We start from the raw sequence: 19,576 nt of genomic DNA, 5'->3' as shown, positions 1-19,576 counted from the left end.
CTAAACAGAAAGAGACTGCTTCTGACAATGCCCAAAATAAAGATGTCAAAATACGTATTTTATGCCATGCAACTATTTGAATAATTCTTCACAACCAGCTAAGTTAAACAAGTGGACTATCTATCCCCTATTAATTTTCTGCAGGCTAGATGTGGTACAGTTTTGCTGCAAATCCTGCTTTCAGCTCCTCTATAGCTATGTTCTGAAAACCTCATGGTTTTAAGTCTTCACAGTTTATTCCAAGGGCAAAAAAACTGCTGTGAATATCTTTTCCTGTCTCTATTCAACAGCTCACAAGATCTTCTAAACTGAAAAAGACTAATCACAAGTGTTTAACCAAGGTTTCCTTGTATTTCTAGATTACTGGAAACAAATGCTTTAATTTTTTAAGCCAGAAAGAAAATAATGAAGGAATTGAACTATTATGAACATTCATCAGTAAGAAATATATTAGAAGTGGTGTAGTTATCTGCAATCGCATTATTACGGAGATGTGCTTATTGCTTATATATTCATAATTAGCAGTAATCTTCTGTTTAAATGTTTTACTTAAAAGGAAAAATCCTAACACAGAGGATAAAATAATACATTTATTTTAGGAAAAAGAAAGTCTGAATCATTTATATCTGGGAGCTTATACTGCTAGGCAATATGCTCTTCTACAAACAAAACTCCTTCAAAAATCTTTTAAGAAAAATAGTCCTAAATTTAAGAACAAGTTTTAACTACCAGCATGAACATACTAGAAAATACACTAATGATGAAAGTGTTTTAATAACATACAGTGAACACACTACAGCTGAAGGTACAATAATACCGGAAATAAAAGATATAAGAAGCAAGAAAAAATCAGATATTTATAAAGTTACTGATTTAATGATGTTTATGAGTAATATCTTTAGAAGTAAAACTCCAAAAATACACTTTTGTATTACACTTAGTACATCAGCAATACAGAACAATAGCAACTGTTCCAGTATTCTATGAAATGTGATGATTGCTTCCAATTATAACAATGATTTCTAAACTGCTCACAATCTAATACATCGGGAATAAAGACTGAATACAAGAAAGGGCTTGCGATGGAAGAATGAATACAGTGATGAAGCACAAAATAAAGCCTCAGTGGAAAAGGCACAGGAAGAGGTATAGAAGAGCGTGTATTCAACATCAGTACATCAGTTTGATCACCTTCATTTACTGTGGCTTTGGTTTGCATCACAGTTTGGCCTCGGAGCACGCAAATCATATTCTTCTCAAACTTAACTGGAAGACTGTAATTCCAGAGCATACCTGATGCATTCCAATTGCTAATGGAGGTTCCCAACATGGGACCAGACTAGAGTTAGTCTGAAGAAAAACCTCTAAAAATATAAACAGGATGAACTTAAGGTCTTCAGCACCAAATCTTGTCTTTGCACATCTATTCCCACTGCACCACAGTACTTGCTCATGTAGACATGACCCAATCTCGCTAAAAGCAATAGGCAACTAGTCATATATGAAAAGGATGGTCAGAACATTAGAAAGAAAGAAGACGTAATTTATCTTAGGTTAGTCACAATCTCAATACACCTGTTTAAAGAACATCAGCTGGTGACATTATGGGGGGAAAAAAAAAAAAAGAAGATGATGACAAGTTAGGAAGATGTGGCAGATATAAAAACAAACAAGAAGAGAACAAGAGAATCTGCAACTATGGTGATAATCCTAGACAGAAAATGCAAGGGTGCGTGGCTACCTGAGTACACATCACTGCCATTACCAAAAGGCTTGTTCAGACATGTCTCTTCATTCCCTACTCTCAATGAGAACAGATAATGAAATAAATTCAGAATGTAATAAGGAAAAAACAACTACCTTTAAAAGTGATGCTACTTAACTTCATCAATATACTCCCGAGAAGAACTATAATTTTTTCTTACACGTTTCAATACATATAAAACTCAGCCATCCTGCTTGCTTAACACTTGGAGTATACTGCAGCAGATGCTAAGGACAAATATCTTCATTTCTTTCCAAACAGCTAGTGAAGCAAAGCACAAAATTTCTCAACAACTTTATACATTAGAAAGTTGTCAAAAATAGCATCCACAATAGCATGGTAAGAAATATTTCTGTGCATTCCAGTGATTACACAAATATTAAAATGTCTGTGACTGTCCTCTATTTCTAATTGTTTAGGATAATTATGTTGCTTTACCACGCGCTTTCAGTGCTGCAGACGTACATTCATTGTGAATATCTTTATGCCAAAGACTGAGGGAGTGAAAGTTATTTAAATTTTAGCTGTCCCTTATATAGAGAATGCATTTAAACAGACATCTTCATGGTAAGAGCTCTTTCAACAGATAATCCTCAGTGGAAACTTTCAAGCAGCGTAACATGGAAAAATTACACCATGATTTGTCACAGGGAGTTAGAGAAAAATTGACAGCATCATTCTTTTGACGCTGTAGTTTTGAACCAAACTATTTAAGCTTTAAAAAAAAAAAAAAGTAATAAGCAAAAAGATGAGCCAGCACAAATATGAAGTTCCTCCCATGTCCCTATATCTGTTCATAGACTGTTAAGCGATAAACTCGCTTTCTTTCTAGAAGAATTACTACCTCCATAAATACCGGCAAAGTTGTACATCTCGGGTGGAGCTCTGACAAAGAACTAACATAGAACTGACAAAAAAAAAAAAAAAAAAAAAAAAAAAAACAGGTATTATTTCATTCCCTTTTCTACAGAAACAGTCAGACACACGAGACGCGGCTACCTCACGGCTCGGGCGGGCGGGCTTCTGGCCGCCGCTCGTCGCTCGGCTGACACCGGGCCTCCCGGCAGGGCGCTGTCGCCGGCACCGGGCGGGCAGCCCCCACACGCCGCTGCCGCCGGGCCAGAGCCGCGACGCGGCGCAGCGGAGCCCCGTTACCGGCCGCAGGCCATGCCGTGCCGTGCCAACCCCCCCCCCCACCGTCCCCTCAGCGGGCAGCGCCTCCCGCCCCTTCCTGCGGCCCCGCGGCCGCCATCTTTGTCACGGGAAAGGCTGGCGGCTCGCCCGCCGGCACCCACCGTTCTTGGGGCGGGGAGGGAGCCTCGGCACCTCTGCCAGTCCTCACGCTACGGAGCGGGCAGGGCCCATTAGACGCTTCCCCTGACTAACCAGGGAGCCCTGCGCTACCCGACCTCGACAGGCGAAAAGCGACGGGGCCAAGATGGCGGCAGGCGGGAGGGAAGGGTGGAAGGAAGGAGGGGGGGACAGACTCCGCGGGGGAGGGGGGGAACTACAACTCCCGGCAGGCCGCGCGCGGGGCTGGGAGGGAGGGCGAGGGGAGGGGCTGGCGAGGAGTGGCAGCGCGCACCCGCCTCCCTAAGATGGCGGCGGCAGCGCTCTGGGTGGAGTGAGCGGCGGGCGGGCGCGCGCTCGCCCCGCCTCCGTTCGCCACCTCTATGTTGTGGCTCCTGCCGCGGGCCGGGGCCGCGGAGCTGCGCTGAGGGTTGGTGGTGAGGGGTGGGGGGTGGGTGGGGGGAAGAGCCCGGAGCCTCCGCGTCTCGTCCGTTGGGGCTGGAGGACGCCGAGGCTGCGGTGGGCGGGGGCCGCTCGGCTGTTCCCTGCTCGGCGGTGGTTGCGGCTGGGGTCTCCATGTCGGACAACCAGAGCTGGAATTCCTCCGGCTCCGAGGAGGACCCCGAGACCGAGCTCGGGCTGCCTGTTGAGCTCTGCGGGGTGCTCAGCAAGGTAAGGCGCTCCCCCGGCTTCCTCGCCCCGCCGGCGGCGGAGCCCGGCAGCTCGCGGGCAGGAGGAGGAGGAGGAGGAGGAGGAGGGCGACGAGCACCGGGACGAGGCTCCCACCGCCGGCCGCGGAGCCTGGCGGCGGCTCGGGAGCCCCCCCCGGGAGGCGCTGGCGCGGCCTCGGCCCCGGCCGGGCGGGTGGGGAAGGCGGCCGAGCCGCCCCCCTTCCTCCTCGGAGCGAGTTTCGCCCCCCCCCACCCCCGGGTGTCCCCTCCTGGCCGGGGCTCCCCGCTGCCTTCCCCGCAGCCCCCGAGGGCAGCGGCGCAACCTTCAGCCCAAGTGTCAGAACGGCGCAGTGAAATGCCCCTGCAGCCAGAGGTACGGGAGGTGGGGAGGAGAGGAAGGAAAATGGCACTAGGGCTCGTTTCCCTTTTTAAGTATAAGCGCTGCTATTTATTTTTTTTTTTGGTCCTTTTATCGCTGAAAATGAGATGACTTGCAAGTATGCGTTGGGTGATACTGGGAAATTTTATTTGGGGGACAATTTTAAAGTTGTGCGTGGAATTAATAAGATTGAAAGCAAAAATTTCTTTGCTTTTTTTTTTTTCTTTTCAGAAAATACCCTCATAATAACAATTAAATACCTTTAGAATTAAACCGCTATGTTTTGAATTTCTTTCCCGTCCTGTGTGGTGAGGGCAGGAACCAGCCTGTGCAGAACGCGCAGGTCATGGGATTCTGGGATCATAAACCGGCCCTGGGTGCTGAGAAAACGGTCATAACAAGGCCAGTTCTCCGCTTTTTGTGGGAGACTCTGTGAAATCCTTCCAGTCTGGAAATGTTCTGAAACCCAGAGATGGGAGCAATGGCTAGGAGAAAGGAAAGGCCGTGGCTCTCATCTGTGAGATCTCATCATCTCTAGTGGATGGGGAGGGAGAAGACGAGGCAGACTTGAGGTGTTAACCCAGATAAAATGCGATGTTTTGGTTTAGTAGTGTAGGTTTTTTTCTTTACGAAGCTTTCTTTTGATTAGATGATTCTCACCATTGGAAACTAATGTTTGTGGGGTGCAGTTAATTTTGATTTTGGCAGATTAATTGCTTTATTGAGTTTGGTTGCTGTTCTTTACTGGAGTAACAGGTGAAGCCATGGCCTCTTTGTAAATTTGTAACATACATATGCGCAAGCTTTATATGTTTCTAGTTGATTATGTGGAGAGTAGCTGATGGTGCCTTTACTGTGAGAACACAGGATGTAATCTCGTCATACAGTCATGTGTGTCATGCATTCAAGAGTGGTGAAACCTGTTGCAGTGAATATTGAGGGATAATTTTACCTTTTGTTGATGCCTCAGTAATACCTGAGATGAACTAATTAAAATGAAATGGTACCATTTCAAACTTACTACTAAGCATATGTTTGTTTTTAAAAACTTACTGTCTATAATTACATTGTAAATCAATGAAAGTATGCAGCAGCTCTCTGTATGCTTAGTAGTGTTTCAGCTGTTCTGCCTTTGGTAAAGAGAGAAGGCTTTGAAGAACAGGGAATAATTTGGTAAGAGAAGCTTATTGTAAGTAAGTTTTCCCAGTCTCTTTAAATGTTTAAGAACTCTAGTTTTTTTTTTTTTCCATTGTATTTCCTGCTTACAGTTTTAAGGTGGATCCAAAGAACTTTGACATGGAAATGTCTTGATGCACAAGAATCCACATGCTTTAACCAGTGGTCGTTTGTTTGCCAAAATCTTTTTTTCTACCAAGTATACTTCAAGGAGTCTTTTCATTCGTGTGACATTTCGATTGCAACAGCAAATGTTGATTGCAGCAGCAAATGTAACACTGACTGCTATATTTACCTCACTTAACTGTGTCAAAGAAGGAAAGGTCCTTTCCTCCCTGTCCCTTGCTCTTTTGCCCAAGATGACTTTGGACTCTGTATTTTACGTCTGGTAGGAGTAGGGAATATAAGAGAGCAGAAGAGAGGAAGTCAGCAAGTGCTAATATACCTCCAGTGATGGCTGGTGTTGCCAGTTCCTGTACTAAGCTCAGCTGAGGCATTCTTTGAGAGATACTGAACTCAGCAATATGATATATTAGGAGATTGTAAAAGGCTTTATCTTTGGCGAGCAAATGTAGGTCTTAACTGTGCTTGAAAATGGTTAGGAATTTCTCAGGTGATTGTTTCTTCTTCTTAGCACTTAGCGGTCCTGTTATTTATTAGAGTTAACATGCAGTTATGGGACATGCGTTAACTAACATGTAGTATAATGTAGAAATTTGCCCATTAATCCACTTGCTCCCCCTCCCTGTTAATATATTACAAAATGGTGTGTAGTGGTTAGAATTAAAGGTAAAAAAAGATGTTTTAATCTTGCTTCTCAGAGCTCTTGTCAGAGAACGGTTGTCGTGAATATGTTGAAATGCTTACATGATAAAATTGTTCTCAATGCTTTTGTTTTCCTGTTTGCATTATTACCTAATTTGTTATTTTTTGCCCTGTGATTGAAGACCAGAGTTACAGAACAGTTGTGATACTCTCAGTGCTGTATGCTTCTACAGGGTGCAGTTTGGAAGTTGTGTTGGGAAGCAGTAGCAAATATAATGTACTAATAATCAGGACTTTATTAATCACTTGTAAGTAGATCTTTGTATGATGAGTCCAGGACTTGTTCCTGGAATATAAATTTCATTGCATATATGAATGTCTAGTCCCTAGAAAAATCTTAGTATCAGGATGATTGGATGTCTGCTGACAAGCACTTATCATCCTAATGTTTAGGGAATGGTTATGGAATGGTTAATGGTTATGGAACTAAAACCTAAAGCAATATCTGCAGGCAGTATTGAATTGATAAAGAACTGATTACTCTAGACACTATAATAGTTATACGCTATACTGGTGGGATAATGGTACATATGCGTTTACATGAAAATAATTAGAAACTTCATAAGAATCAGTTTGGTAGAAATTACATTGTATATAAAAGAATTCTTTCCATGTTCTACTTGAGTTTCTTTTTGTCTAATTCAAATTTCAAGTCAGATGGCTAAATTGAGCTTAGTGGTTAATGTTTGGTTTTCCCCCTCCCCCCTTCCACAATGTGTTATCAGTGTGTTTGATACCTTTATTTAAGTGGCCTTGGCAACAGTGTTGCAACCGAGACACCTGTTATCTTACTGTTCTTTTGAAACAACTGTTTTTTAGCACCTTACTTCAGCGGTTTGCAAAAGAGATTTTTTAAGAGCTCTGAGCAGAAGAAGAATGTTCTCAATTGGGAAAAACTTTTTTTTAAAAAAAAAAAAACACTTTTTACAAACTTTTTCCTCCTGGTACTTAAAAGCCTAAAATATCAACAAAATTCTTTTATTGTTATTCTTCTACTAGCAGATCTTTTATTTATTTATTTATTTATTTTACAGTGGACCAACTATATTCATGGGTGGCAAGATCGATGGGTAGTTCTGAAAAGCAACACACTCAGTTATTACAAGTCTGAAGATGAAACAGAATATGGCTGCAGAGGCTCTATCTGTCTGAGCAAGGCTGTGATTACAGTAAGTACTATTCCAATATTGCCATCTTTTCATGTTTTAGGGGTGTGTCCTGTTTTCAGCTAGGATAGAGTTAATTTTCCTCCTAATACTGGTAGGATGCTATGTTTTGGATTAGTATCAGAAGAGTGTTGATAACACCCTGATGTTTTAATTGTTGCAGAGCAGTGCTTACGCTAAGCCAAGGACTTTTCAGCTTCTCGCTCTGTCCTGCCAGCGGGCAGGCTGGGGGTGCAGCAGGAGCTGGGAGGGGACAGACCCAGGACAGCTGGCCAAAGGGGTATTCCATACCATCTGACGTCATGCTAAACAATATATAGGGGTGGCTGGCCGGGGTGGGGGGGCCGGTTGCTCGGGGATTGGCGGGGCATCGGTCAGCGGGTAGTAAGCAATTGCATTGTGCATCACTTGTTTTGTACACATTATTAGTAGTAGTACTATTATCATTATTATCATTATTTTCCTGTCCTAATAAACTGTCTCTATCTCAACCCACAGGCTTCACTTTTCCATTTCTCTCCCCCATCCCAGAGAGGGAGGGGGGAGGGTGAGCGAACGGCTGTGTGGTGCTTAGCTGCCGACCGGGTTAAACCACAACAGGGTGTTACTGTGGTTATAGGCTAATGTTTAGCAAAAGCAAGTAGGAGTACAGCAAATAATTCTATTAGGTCATTTAACATTAAGTTAGTGATATCAGTGCAACACTGTGGAGCAGGGTGGAGAGTTCCTAATAAGAAAACAGGCTGTTTTCATTGGAGATTGCAGTACGCAGCTTTTCATCTATTACGCTCAAGGTTTCTGTGCACAGGGGTACAATTTGTCTGTGGAAGAGGCACTGTTTTGCAAGGAGTCAGTCTATGACACAGGAACAACTTACCAAAGGAGGTCGCATCCATCACAAAGGCCTTACACTTTGTGTTGGAAAGAGAGAGTAGTATTTCTTTGACTTCTGACTTTCTGAACCTGAATAACATTTCCTAAAGAAAATGTTCTACCACTTCTTCCTCTGAACAAAGAAGTGTGATATTTGTTGCTGTTTCTGCCTAATGCTTGGAGATACAGTATTATGCCGATAACGGAGAACGTACAAATGAAATTTCAAAATGATGAAGTGGCCTTAGAAGATAAAGAAAAAAAAATCTGCTTTTTGCAGTTTTCAGAATTATATATATTCAATTAATCCTTGCTAAAAATCATGCTGTAGCTTTTCTGTTACTCTTAAAAGGTCCAGGTATATAACAGAAAACACGCACACCCAGCTCTCTCAAGCCTTCTTCATATGAGAGGTTTCCCTCTGATCTTTGTGGCCCTCCTCTGGACTTCTACTTTCTTCTATGTAACACATAAGCATACAAGAGCAATAGTATTTAACCGTATTCTACCAAACGTGTTTTCAAGATGAATCGAGGATGACAATGGAGATGTTTTCTTAATCTCCAGTTTACAAATAGTTTTATAATTTCAGAAAAGATTGGCTTGAAAAAACACGTGGATAGATTGATTACATGAACAGTGCATTTTTGGAAGAAGATTTTTTTGGAAAGCAGATTTTTATATTTAGATATATGACAGGTGTTGTAGTTACCTAAAAAGTAGAAGAGATTACCTGACTTTTTTTAAAAATCTTTCTTAAACTGCTTAAACTTCTAAATTTGCTCAAGATTTGACTTATTTAGGAATGTTCAATGCATAACAGCAGTCTTTACACATACTTGTTTGAATATACTTGTGGCAGTCTAGTAGTATCAGCCTCTGATCAGGAGCTCCATAAAAGTCTTGTGTTCGCTTGCGAGAGGCTTAATATATCTGCCAGGCAGAAATAGGAAAGTGGTGGCAAAGAGTTGGACCAACAGAGGTCTAGAAGAATGTTTTAGAGCATATCTCAGTAGCTTGAATTCCAGTTCTGGTAGTGGAGTGAGAGATTATAGCAATGCTGACATTGCTGCTGGAATGTTTCTGTATATTGCACTTTGTGATGGGAAGTTCAGGAACATCTTATGTTCTGATTAGGAAGTGTGTAACACTGAAACTCTTACAGATAGATGGCTTTTTTCTGTCTTCTGTCTGACGTTTCTTGGAGTTGAATCACTGTGTTTTTTTCAGTTCTTGAGCTTCTTGAGTATACAGAAAAAAATGATGTTGGGGAAAGAACAAAACGCGGGTACAGTTCTAAAAGTTAATGTGATATTTTAGTTCAGTTTTCATTAAGGATCATGTATTTTGAGGGGTATTTGACACTTAAGTTTCATTGTGGCTTGAAATGGCATCTCTGAAACTTGGTAAACTTCTGTTAATTACTTGTAGCTGCAGTTAGTGATTACTGCTTAAGTACTCGAGGTTCAGAAATACTAGTAGATTGCTTCTTGCCTCTCGAGGATGTAGAAATTTACTTCTGAAATTGTCATAAAACACTTTTTTTTTTGAAGCTCTTCATCTGGGCCAAAGTTTTGGAATGAATGCTTCTGGTTTAATAAGTGTTTGGTAGCAAAGATAGTAGGTGGGTTTTTTTCTAATCAGCTTTTAATAGTAGAAAAAGAATTATGCTCAAAGATAAATGTTTAGAATATTCTTCCTGTAGTATGTAGTTAATCTTTACTTCTATGTCCTTATAATATCTTAACATTGTAAGATCGTTAGAATGCATTTAATGCCTGAATATTTTTTTCTACAGTCTCTTAACTGTGCTGTAAATTTAGTTTTCATTGATCTTGCTGATCCAGAGTCAGGCACAATAACTGTCTCCCTCCTAACCTGGTGTATTACAAGAAGCTTTTCTTTAGTGTAAAGCCAGACAGGGTGGTATTGTATGGTGTTGATGTCTATAATATTTCCTTGTAGGAAAGGAGGCTTGGATTCTTACAAAGCTTTCTTTTAGGTGTTCATATTAGGTGTGCACATATTTGGTTTCAGCTGGGGACATAAAGATTTTTGATCAGTACTTATTGCTGCTAGTAGCATATAATGTATGCGTTTTTGTTGATGTATAAGCATAAACAGAAAGCTGCTGTCACTGCGTAGTCTTGCTGTATTTTCAGAAATTAAGATTACCGTAATGATTAGTCATAGTATTAATTATGAGACATTAAATTTGTATTCAGAAAGCCACAGTCCCTTCTTGTCTTCTTTTTTCATTCCTATCACATTGGGCAGAGATGCAGAGATTGATAGATAATTCTACAGGGATGTTTTATAAGATGACACTTGTTTCTTTCCTCTTTATTTAATGAGAGGAATACTTGTTAAATCGGCTCACTGAAATAACTTCAAGTATTTTAAGTGTAGAATTATAATGTCACCCTTCCACAACTGATATGTTTCTGTGGCAGTGGTCTCCAATTCGATGGAAACATGGGATTTAATTGGGCTACTGTCAATATTAACTGCTGAAACTTAGAGTTGACTCCTCAGAAATAGGAGACCAAAGGACAAGTATTCAAAGTACACTCACTGGATCACATTAAGTAAAGAACTGTCAAGAATTAGCCATGTACATGAAGTTATAAGAGAGGAAAGTGAAAGTCAATAGCTGATGCTGATTTGTTTTCAGTCAGATAATGAAAAACATTGAAGGTATTCAGCTGATTTATAACAGAGCGGAGGCTTGAGCTCAAGAGTTCTGTTATGTGGTTAAGGCTTGAGAAATCCTGAGTAGTATAAAAGGCTGATATACATGCAGACTTAACTTTTGTTCTATTACTCTATCCTGGACATCCTAAAGGGATGAACAATTGGCTGATAGATCAGGATCAAGGAGTTACAGTAAATGCAGTTACATCAGGCTGGCTGTCAGTCACTATGGGGTTCCCCAGGGCTCTATTTTAGGGCCAGTTCTCTTCAGTGTTTTCGTAAGTGACTTGGATGCAGGACTTGAAGGTATACTGAGGAAGTTTGCAGATGACATTAAATTGGGAGGGGCTGTTGACTCCTTCAGGGGTCAAGAGGCCTTGCAGATGGATCTTGACAGGTTAAAGGGCTGGGCAGTCAACAACTGCATGAAATTTTACAAGTGCATGTGCCAGATTCTGTACCTGGGATGGGGCAACCCTGGCTATATGCCCAGACTGGGGGACAAGAGGCTGGAGAGCAGCCTAAAAGAAAGGGATCTGGGGTTCTGGTCGAGAGCAAGCTGAACACGAGCCAGCAGTGTGCCCTGGCAGCCAGGAGGGCCAGCCCTACCCTGGGGTGCATCAGGCCCAGCACTGCCAGCTGGTCGGGGGAAGGGATTGTCCTGCTCTGCTCTGTGCTGTGCGGCCTCACCTCAAGTACTGTGTGACACAATGCCAAAAGGACATAAAACTGTTAGAGAGTGTCCAAAGGAGAGCTATGAGGATGGTGAAGAGTCTGGAGGGGAAGACAAATGAGGAGCGGCTGAGGTCCCTTGGTTTGCTCAGCCCAGAGCAGAGCAGGCTGAGGGGAGGCCTCATGGCGGCCTGCAGCTCCCTCACGAGGGGAGCGGAGGGGCAGGCGCTGAGCTCTGCTCTCTGGGGACAGCGACAGGACCCGAGGGAACGGCGTGGGGCTGGGACAGGGGAGGGTCAGGCTGGGTGTTAGGGAAAAGTTCTGCACCCAGAGGGTGGTCGGGCACTGGGACAGGCTCCCCAGGGCAGTTGTGACAGTACCAAAGCTGCCAGAGTTCCAGAAGTGTTTGAACAACGTTCTCAGACATATGGTTTTATTTTTGGGTGGTCTTGTTTAGAGCCAGCAACTGGAATTGATCCTTGTGTGTCCCTTGCAACATGGGATATTCTGTGATTCTAAAATACTGCTGCAGTTGATTGTCAGGTGGTATTTATTAAAGATATCCTTCATTACCATAAAACCTTATAGTTCTTTCATTCCTAAAGTCAAGCTTTCAATGAAGACTTCTGTGCAGATGGTTAGGAGTGGGTGTTGATGGCATGCCTGTAGAGGTGGATCTGTGGGATTCGGCTTTGGAGTTGGAAAGGGCCAGGGTCTGTCACTGAAAACACACAAATGCTTTGTAAGTTTGGAAATCCAACTTCCAGTAAAATTTGCCTTTCACATTGTAGTATTTTTCCCTTGATTACTGTGTTTATCCTGATGGTGCCATCGCTGCTTTTGAATAGAAGTATTTATACCAACTCACGCAGTGATGACATGATGTATCAAGAAGTAACCTAGTATGTGTAGAATAGCTTAAGGTGGAAGAGACCTCTGGAGGTCATCTGCTGTACCTGCCCAGCTCCAGACAGTTTCACAGAAAGGCCAGCACTAATTCAATCCTGGTGGTAATATATATTTCATATATTTTCAAACCTGTTTGCAAATTCTTAATATTAATGTATATCTCACGAGTTCTACAGTTTTCCTTAAAGGACTTGATGGTCCTTTGGGAGAAATATATAGAGATCTGTATGGTGAATCTTAAAAAACACTTAAATGTCATGTTTGACAGCTTTTAAGAATGCTTATTCTTGTGTGCACTTTTTTTCCTCTCTAGAGGTAACTATCCGTGCACGAAGAGTTCAAAAACTTACTTTCCACTGTGAGTTTGAGCTCTTCTTCAGACAGGACTCATACCTGTGATATTGTTCTAATCCAGTGGTTAGTCTTCAATTTATTTTACTTTCTGTGTTACTGATGCAGAAAAACGTTTTGATTTCTAATTTGGTAGCTTAAACAAGATGTAATAACTGATGCAATGTTTGTTTTTTGGTTATAATGAGATGATACACGCTCATGTCAAAATCTTAATGGAAATATGCTATTGGCTATCTGACTTTAAGAACATTTTGTTCTGTTGCAAAGAGACATTTAGGTAGTTCTGTAGCAAATGCCTCAACTAGGATTGACAAATGAATGCAGTGTGAATAGTGAAGGTATTTTCAGTGAACTAGTTTGTTTCCAGAAACAATGATTAGGAGAAACTGTTGCTTAGCGAAGGCAAGTAATTGTTTTACATTAATATACAAATTGCAAGTCATTCCTCTTCTGAATGGACTTCCAAAAGAGTAGATTTTTTTGACTTCTCTTGCTTGTGGGTATCTGCAGCTAGGGGCAGACAAGAAGATAGAAACTGAAGTCTACCTGAAAGACAGCGTATTTGGTTGGTACAAATTTGGTTGCCAATTCAACTTGTGAATAGTCTTAGCTCTTATTTCCTGAATAACAATAAATTGCTATTGTAAAGAACTTAGTACATATTCATGTTATAAAGTAGAGGCAAAATAAACATGTTTTAGTTACAGTTTAGTTACATCAGAGCTAAACTGGCAGCTTCCAATTTTAAGCTGCTTTCCTGACACACATTCTGAAGAAAGTGAGATTGTTCTTTCCAGTAATCAGCCTCTAATAATAAATAAAATCCGTGCCTTTTAAAAAGATATTGTAAGCTGAATAGTCACCCTTTGATTAGCATTTTATTTGGTTTAAGTATAGTATAATGTTGGCCACCATTAATAATTGGACACTTGTGAGCGGAAGCACAGGGTTTTAAAAATAGATTGACAAATTTACAGAGTACGCTTCAAACATTTATCTTAAACAGATAGAGAAGCTTTCTGTGGGAGCTTTTAAACAAATTTTGAACTACAAATACTTAATATTTAAAATAGATTTTTTTACTTGAAGGAAATGTCAGTGCAAAGCAAATAGTATTGCTTAAAGTACTTTTACATATCATATATTGCAAAGTACTGTCAAAAGGTTACCATGACATTAACAGTACAGTGCTGTTTCTTTTAAATTGTATAAAACATGAAATGTAACAGTGTTCTGGAAGCTGTTGGAATGATAGCATATAAAAGTGGATCCACTTGGAGGAAAAATGCAGGTAAACTTCAGATTTTTCTAGCTACTGCTCTGAACTTTGATCCTGCCAACAGAGCTGCATATGATAAAAGAAGAATAATGTAATTATGGCTTTTATCTGCTGATAGGTTTCAGTCAGCTGCTAGTGAAGTTGTGTGTAAAATGATAGATTTCAGCTGGTGAAAGCTTTTGTAAAAAAAAAGCTAATATATAAATTGGTGCCCTAGGCAGAAATACCGTAGCAGTAAATTTGTAATAATTGCCAATTGCATAAAAATACATTAATTTGTTTCCAGCTGTCCGAGGCTGGAAAACAGTCTTAGTATGAAGTGATGTGCATTTAATTAATTCATTTTCTGTAACTTGATAAAGTGCTTCCTCAGCCATAGTCTTTGCTAAAAAGATGACCCAAGTAAACAAAGGCATAGAGTATAAGCTGTAACTAGATAGGGGGTTATTTAAGACACAAGGCAATTAGTACTTTTAGACTTTGGTTTGTACCTTAAATAATCAAATTGTTACTTCTGGTTTGGTGGAAGATCTCAAGTTGCTGGTGGAGAAGTGTTGATGGAGATTCCATGCAGCATGTCCAGAAAGCCTTACAGAGCCACATGCAGTCAGGAATACATACTCATATTAGAAAGGCCTGATGCAATTGTATTTTGGAGAGGAAAATACCAAAGAGCAGTAGAAGAGTAATGGAGAGAAAGGTTGATGCCTAGGAGATGATGATACTGGGTGTTGGTGCAGCAGGCAGATGTTTCTTGGGTTATGGGATTCTCCCAAGCAGTTATTTTTAGCATTTCCATTCTCTGTATGAACGTGTATATGAATCAGACAGTCTTTCAATCTGAACCAGCAATGGATAGGTTGATGTTCAAAGTGAAAATGTCAGAATGTTGCCGTATGTTTATGAAAGTGCAACCAATTCTTGGCAATCAAAAAGCAATTATTTGGGTGTTGTGGATAAAAAAAAAAATAAAAAAAAAATAGAAGGCTTCTTCTGTAGTATGTATTGAGGGAATTAAGTCAGAAGTGGAAAAATAAGCATCCAATTCAGTTTAAATGAAACTGTTTATATTATGATGAAGAATTCCATAATGAATGAGGGGTTGGGGTCTCTAATGTGTAGTAAATAGCCAAATATTTTAGGATTGCCCAACGTTGCTGAGTAATTCTTCTTTAGTACTTAAATGTAATCATGTTACCACACGCTTGAAACTGGGGCTGTAATCCAACAGTACTTCTGTCAACTTTTTATTGTAAATTAGAATATTGTTCCTCCCCTTGAGTTTTTTCTTTATTAAGAGAATTAAGTTTTAAGTGTTCATGATTTGACATCTAATTCAGGATCATAATTCCTGCCCATGGGTTATATCTGAGCATTTTCATGCTGTTGAACTGTTCTTGCAGATGCTGTACCATTAAACAATCCATTGCTTGCATTTGGTATTATTGCTACAGTTTTATTATTCAGAATTTTTTCCTTATTGTTTCTAATCCATACTCTTGCTCAATATGAATCTTTGTCTTCATGAGATTGATTTATAGTTAATTTAGTTAGTGGTTACAGTTGGTTCATGTGTCACCTCCCCTCCAGGGGCTTAGGGTTGCTCAACTGTCCTGCTATGCAACCTGCTGTTGATTATCTGTCTTGTGACAGCCATTAATAGCATTTTTAACATCTCTGCTGTGGATTTGTGCAATCCTCACTTTCTGATACACATTCCTGGAATGCCATGTAAAAGGGTCAGAATACTCACTTAGTCTACCAGTGTGCTGCTGCACAATGTTTTGCTGCCTCTTAAAGTTGCTAACTCACTAGCTTTTTGCCTCTGTTCATACACACAAAATAATTCTTCACAGATGACTTAATTAGTGTTGGTTCTGCTTCTTCAAGTTCATCTTTTTGCCTCCTCTTTTAGACAAACTTCAGTAACTGCTTTTACTGTTACTCACAAATTCTAATCAATGTGGTTTAGATCAAATCTGTCAGGCTTCAGCCACTCCTTAGTCTGTTTGGCATGTTTTTCCTCTCATTTAAGTCCATCACTCCCCAGTTACGAGGAGTGGTTGAACAGAATTTGCCACCCCAAGTCTCAAAGCACTTAAGAACCCAGGTTGTTTTGTGACTTGTCTAATATATACTTAAAGCTTTATTTTGAGTTGCAGGAGAAAAATTGATTAAAAACGAAATGCATGTGTGTATGTGGATATGTACATTAATTCCTTGATACACATACACAATTGCATTCAAGATAACTGAGATGGAAGAGTTTAGGCTGACAAATAAGGTCAGTTTTAAACTTCAGAACAAAAACGTTTAGGCTGATGTTCATTAGCAACACGATCTGTGCTTATAATTCTTACACATTGTTAATTATCACTATACATTAGTTATTACATACTAACCATTATCATTATGTATTCAGAGTAGTCAGTTTTTAATAATTATATCCTAGATTACTTGTAAGTATGCAGTACCATGAAGCCAATAACATGTAGCTAGTCTGACATCTTTGTTCTTAAAGGTTGGACTAGATATCTTAGAGGTCTTTTCCAACCTAAATGATTCTATGATTCTTGATGGTCCTCGTGGTTGAGATCAAGGTGACCCCATGGGAGAGTTCCTTAATAAAGGGGAGAGGGACTGGGGTGGGGTGTGACAGGGAGGACAGACACTGAATTGAAGTAGGCATCTTCAACCACCTCCTAGTTTGGGATCTCTTTGTAAAATCATTGACTTTCTAGATGATTCCTGCTCCAGGGGTTGCAGCATGTGACTTTCCCATGCTGCAGAAGGTGACTCCCTGTTGCTCATCAGTTCTGGTGTTCACCCCACACCCCCGTGTAGCTGCTGCTACTTAGAGCAAAAGCAGTCTTCCCAGTCCTGGAGGATGCACTTTCTCTCTGACAGTAATTGACCATTAATGAGTTGTCTATGGTTCATGCAGCCACTGCTTTTAGTATGTGCTCCTGTTTTCAAAGCCTTTGTTATCTAGTGTTGAAACTGTACAGTCCTAATAAGAGGCACCTGGTACCAAGCCCTAGTTCACAGAATGAGTTTGCATGAGTTGATGATAAGCCTAGCAGATCTGGACTGGGGCCTTGCATAACACCTGTGGCCTATTGCTAATAATGGTAATAGTGCGTTTATAGAAAAGTATATATGGTTGTATTGAATAGTATTGAATTTGTTATGTTTGGATTCAAAATAAGCTAAATCTTAAAGTCTGCATAGTGTGCTGCTTTCACGGGTATGGCAGGCCTCTGCTTAAGCTGCAACCCCCCCAGCTTTCATAGGATGGGAAGATTCCATTTCCATCACCAGGAATCTGAGTCCAAGATGCTGTACTCTCTGGCACAACAGTACTGCTGCAAGCATGGCTTTTCTGTTAAGGTAGAGCATTCTGTGTGGGTGTTGCCTCAGTTTTCTTGTGAAATCCGTACTGGACTTTTGCTGCTGCCAGTGTATGCATTGCTTTACGATCATACATTGCACATTGTAATATATAATATGAGGTAACAAAAAGATAGTTAATTAATACAAAATCAGGGATTTAGGGATGCAGCAGTGTATGTGATTCCTGTTCCTATATTTGATTGTCCCACTGAAAAAAGCAATATGCATAGTTTCTGCGTTATTTGATTGTTAATATAAAGTGGCCTTGTTTCCTGCTTGAGTAATAATTCCTTAGCTTCTTGCTGTATATGAGATTCCTAATGAGTTTAACTCAGTGATTTCAAATTATTTGTAAGTTGAGGTTTTTTTCAGGTAATAGAATTCTGATATTTTTCCATGGCTGATGCACGATGTCTGTGGGTATTGCAAATATTTTATGCCTAATAGGTACATTAGAAGCATCACAGGCTGCATCCCATCTGCAGGGGACTAGGTTCTCTGGTCTAATTCCTATCACAAGTCATTGTTTTTTCCGTAGGCAGTTGGGAATAGCATGCATCAGTCATGTTTGCCTATAAACCAACACAGCGTGACTTGATGTTACATAGTAATTGCATGTTACTAACAGGAAAATACTGGGTAAAATACTAACCAAATGGGTGCTGTAAGACTATAGGATAGTTGTTCGTACAACCTACTAAAAATTACTTTTAATACGATTACTCTTTTATCTGAACCCTTACGCCGGGTGTGCAGAAAACCAGATTAACCAGGTTCTTTCCTGAGAACTGTAGGCTTGAAATTCAAAATGTGGTTTAACTACTAAGGTAACACGTACACGATATACTTGTTCCAGACTTGAAAAGGTGATTTTCAGATGAGAGGGCTTCTTTGCAATGGATTAAACCAAGCTGACATTACAGTTTTTATAGCGTGCTAACAAGCAAATACTAAATTACCTTTAGTATTCTTCTACTTTCATGGGTGCAGCAGGCCTCTGCTTTGCTTTGGAAAGGCAAAATAATTATTTTTAAAAGTGTTTATTACGTATTTGAAAGGCAGTTATCCTAACCTAAGATTTTAAATGCAGTATTTGGGAAGAAGCAAAGAATGTAAAAACATTTAATAGGCTGTTATATTTCTAAACCTGTTTCCTTGCTAAGATTTTTTTTCTGTGTGCAAATGTGCCACTATGAGAAAGCTCTGTCTGCCAAAACAATAAAGAATGTCGTCGTAGGCTGCAAAACACGGGACAGCTAATAGTTTGTTCATTACTACATTAAAAAGATAAAATGTCTCACTTCTGTCTTCAGATATTGTGTAAAAATACCACTAATTTAACTAAAAAGTGGGTTCTTATTTTTTAAGAAAAACAGCAAGTAAAGACGACACATTCTAGTTGACTTTTTTTTTCTGTGAAGCCTTGCCCGGATTTTGGAATTCAGAAAATGAAACTAGCATTTTGTATTGTGAATTTTGTCTTTTGTCTGTCCCTAATTCAGTGGGTTTCAGGGATCTACATGGATTTTGGTTTAGGAAAAAAGTTTCACAATGAAATGAAGTGGTACTTGCCACAGCTCTTGGGTTTTAAGTACATTTTGAATAAAACATATGATGAACAGTGTCTTAAAACACTTTCTCTAAGTTAATTCCATCCTGAGAATTGCATCTAGGATATCTAATGATTTTTTTTAAATCTTGCAAAATTAAAGTAATGACTTTATTTAGTAATTTTTATGTTTGTTATTACTAAGCCAAATACCTTCAAAAATACCTCCTAAATACAAAAGGATTCTGGTACAACTTTATAATGGTATTGGGGGTGTGTGGCAGTGTTTGGTAGTGGTAAGGGTGTATTGGGCTTGTGTGACAAGCTTTTGGCTGTGGAAGTGCTGCAGGGTGGTCTCTATGAGCAGAGCCCAGCAGCTGCCCCATGTCAGATCAGAGCCGGCTCCAGAAGGGACCCGCTGCTGGCCAGAGCCGAGCCAGGGAGAGACACTGGTTGGGCCTTTGGGAGAACAGATTTAAGGAAGGGAAAAATGGTGTGCTACAGCAGCTTGGGAGAGAGGGGTGAGAACCAGCCTTGCAGCCCCCCAGGTCAGTGCAGCAGGAGGGCAGGAGGTGCTCCAG

General features: G+C 40.4%; 2 protein-coding genes across 5 annotated transcripts in view; one reads left to right on the top strand and one right to left on the bottom strand.

Annotated features, from left to right (window-relative positions):
* Positions 1 to 3,235, bottom strand: part of POLK (DNA polymerase kappa) — a 35,850-nt gene extending 32,615 nt beyond the window's left edge. The window contains exon 1 of one of the 3 annotated variants that reach the window (XM_083817989.1): positions 3,061 to 3,235. The gene's annotated coding sequence lies outside the window, so the exon portion shown is untranslated. Of the gene's footprint in view, positions 1 to 2,609; positions 2,632 to 2,764; positions 3,032 to 3,060 lie in introns of those variants that run through there. The other 2 variants (XM_083817988.1, XM_083817990.1) reach the window with 2 other exon arrangements.
* A 184-nt stretch (positions 3,236 to 3,419) lies between these two features.
* The window catches only part of CERT1 (ceramide transporter 1), an 81,957-nt gene continuing 65,800 nt past the window's right edge, over positions 3,420 to 19,576 (top strand). For both annotated transcript variants that reach the window (XM_083817992.1, XM_083817991.1), the window contains exons 1-2: positions 3,420 to 3,727; positions 7,141 to 7,275. In XM_083817992.1, coding sequence (XP_083674118.1) covers positions 3,632 to 3,727; positions 7,141 to 7,275 — 231 coding nt within the window. In that variant the 5' untranslated portion in view covers positions 3,420 to 3,631. The remainder of the gene's footprint in view (positions 3,728 to 7,140; positions 7,276 to 19,576) is intronic.

The sequence above is a fragment of the Anser anser genome (genome assembly GCF_964211835.1).
Source record: "Anser anser genome assembly, chromosome: Z".
NCBI lineage: Eukaryota > Metazoa > Chordata > Aves > Anseriformes > Anatidae > Anser > Anser anser.
Note: the sequence above shows the minus strand (reverse complement) of the source record. Positions and strands in the feature narration are given on the sequence as shown.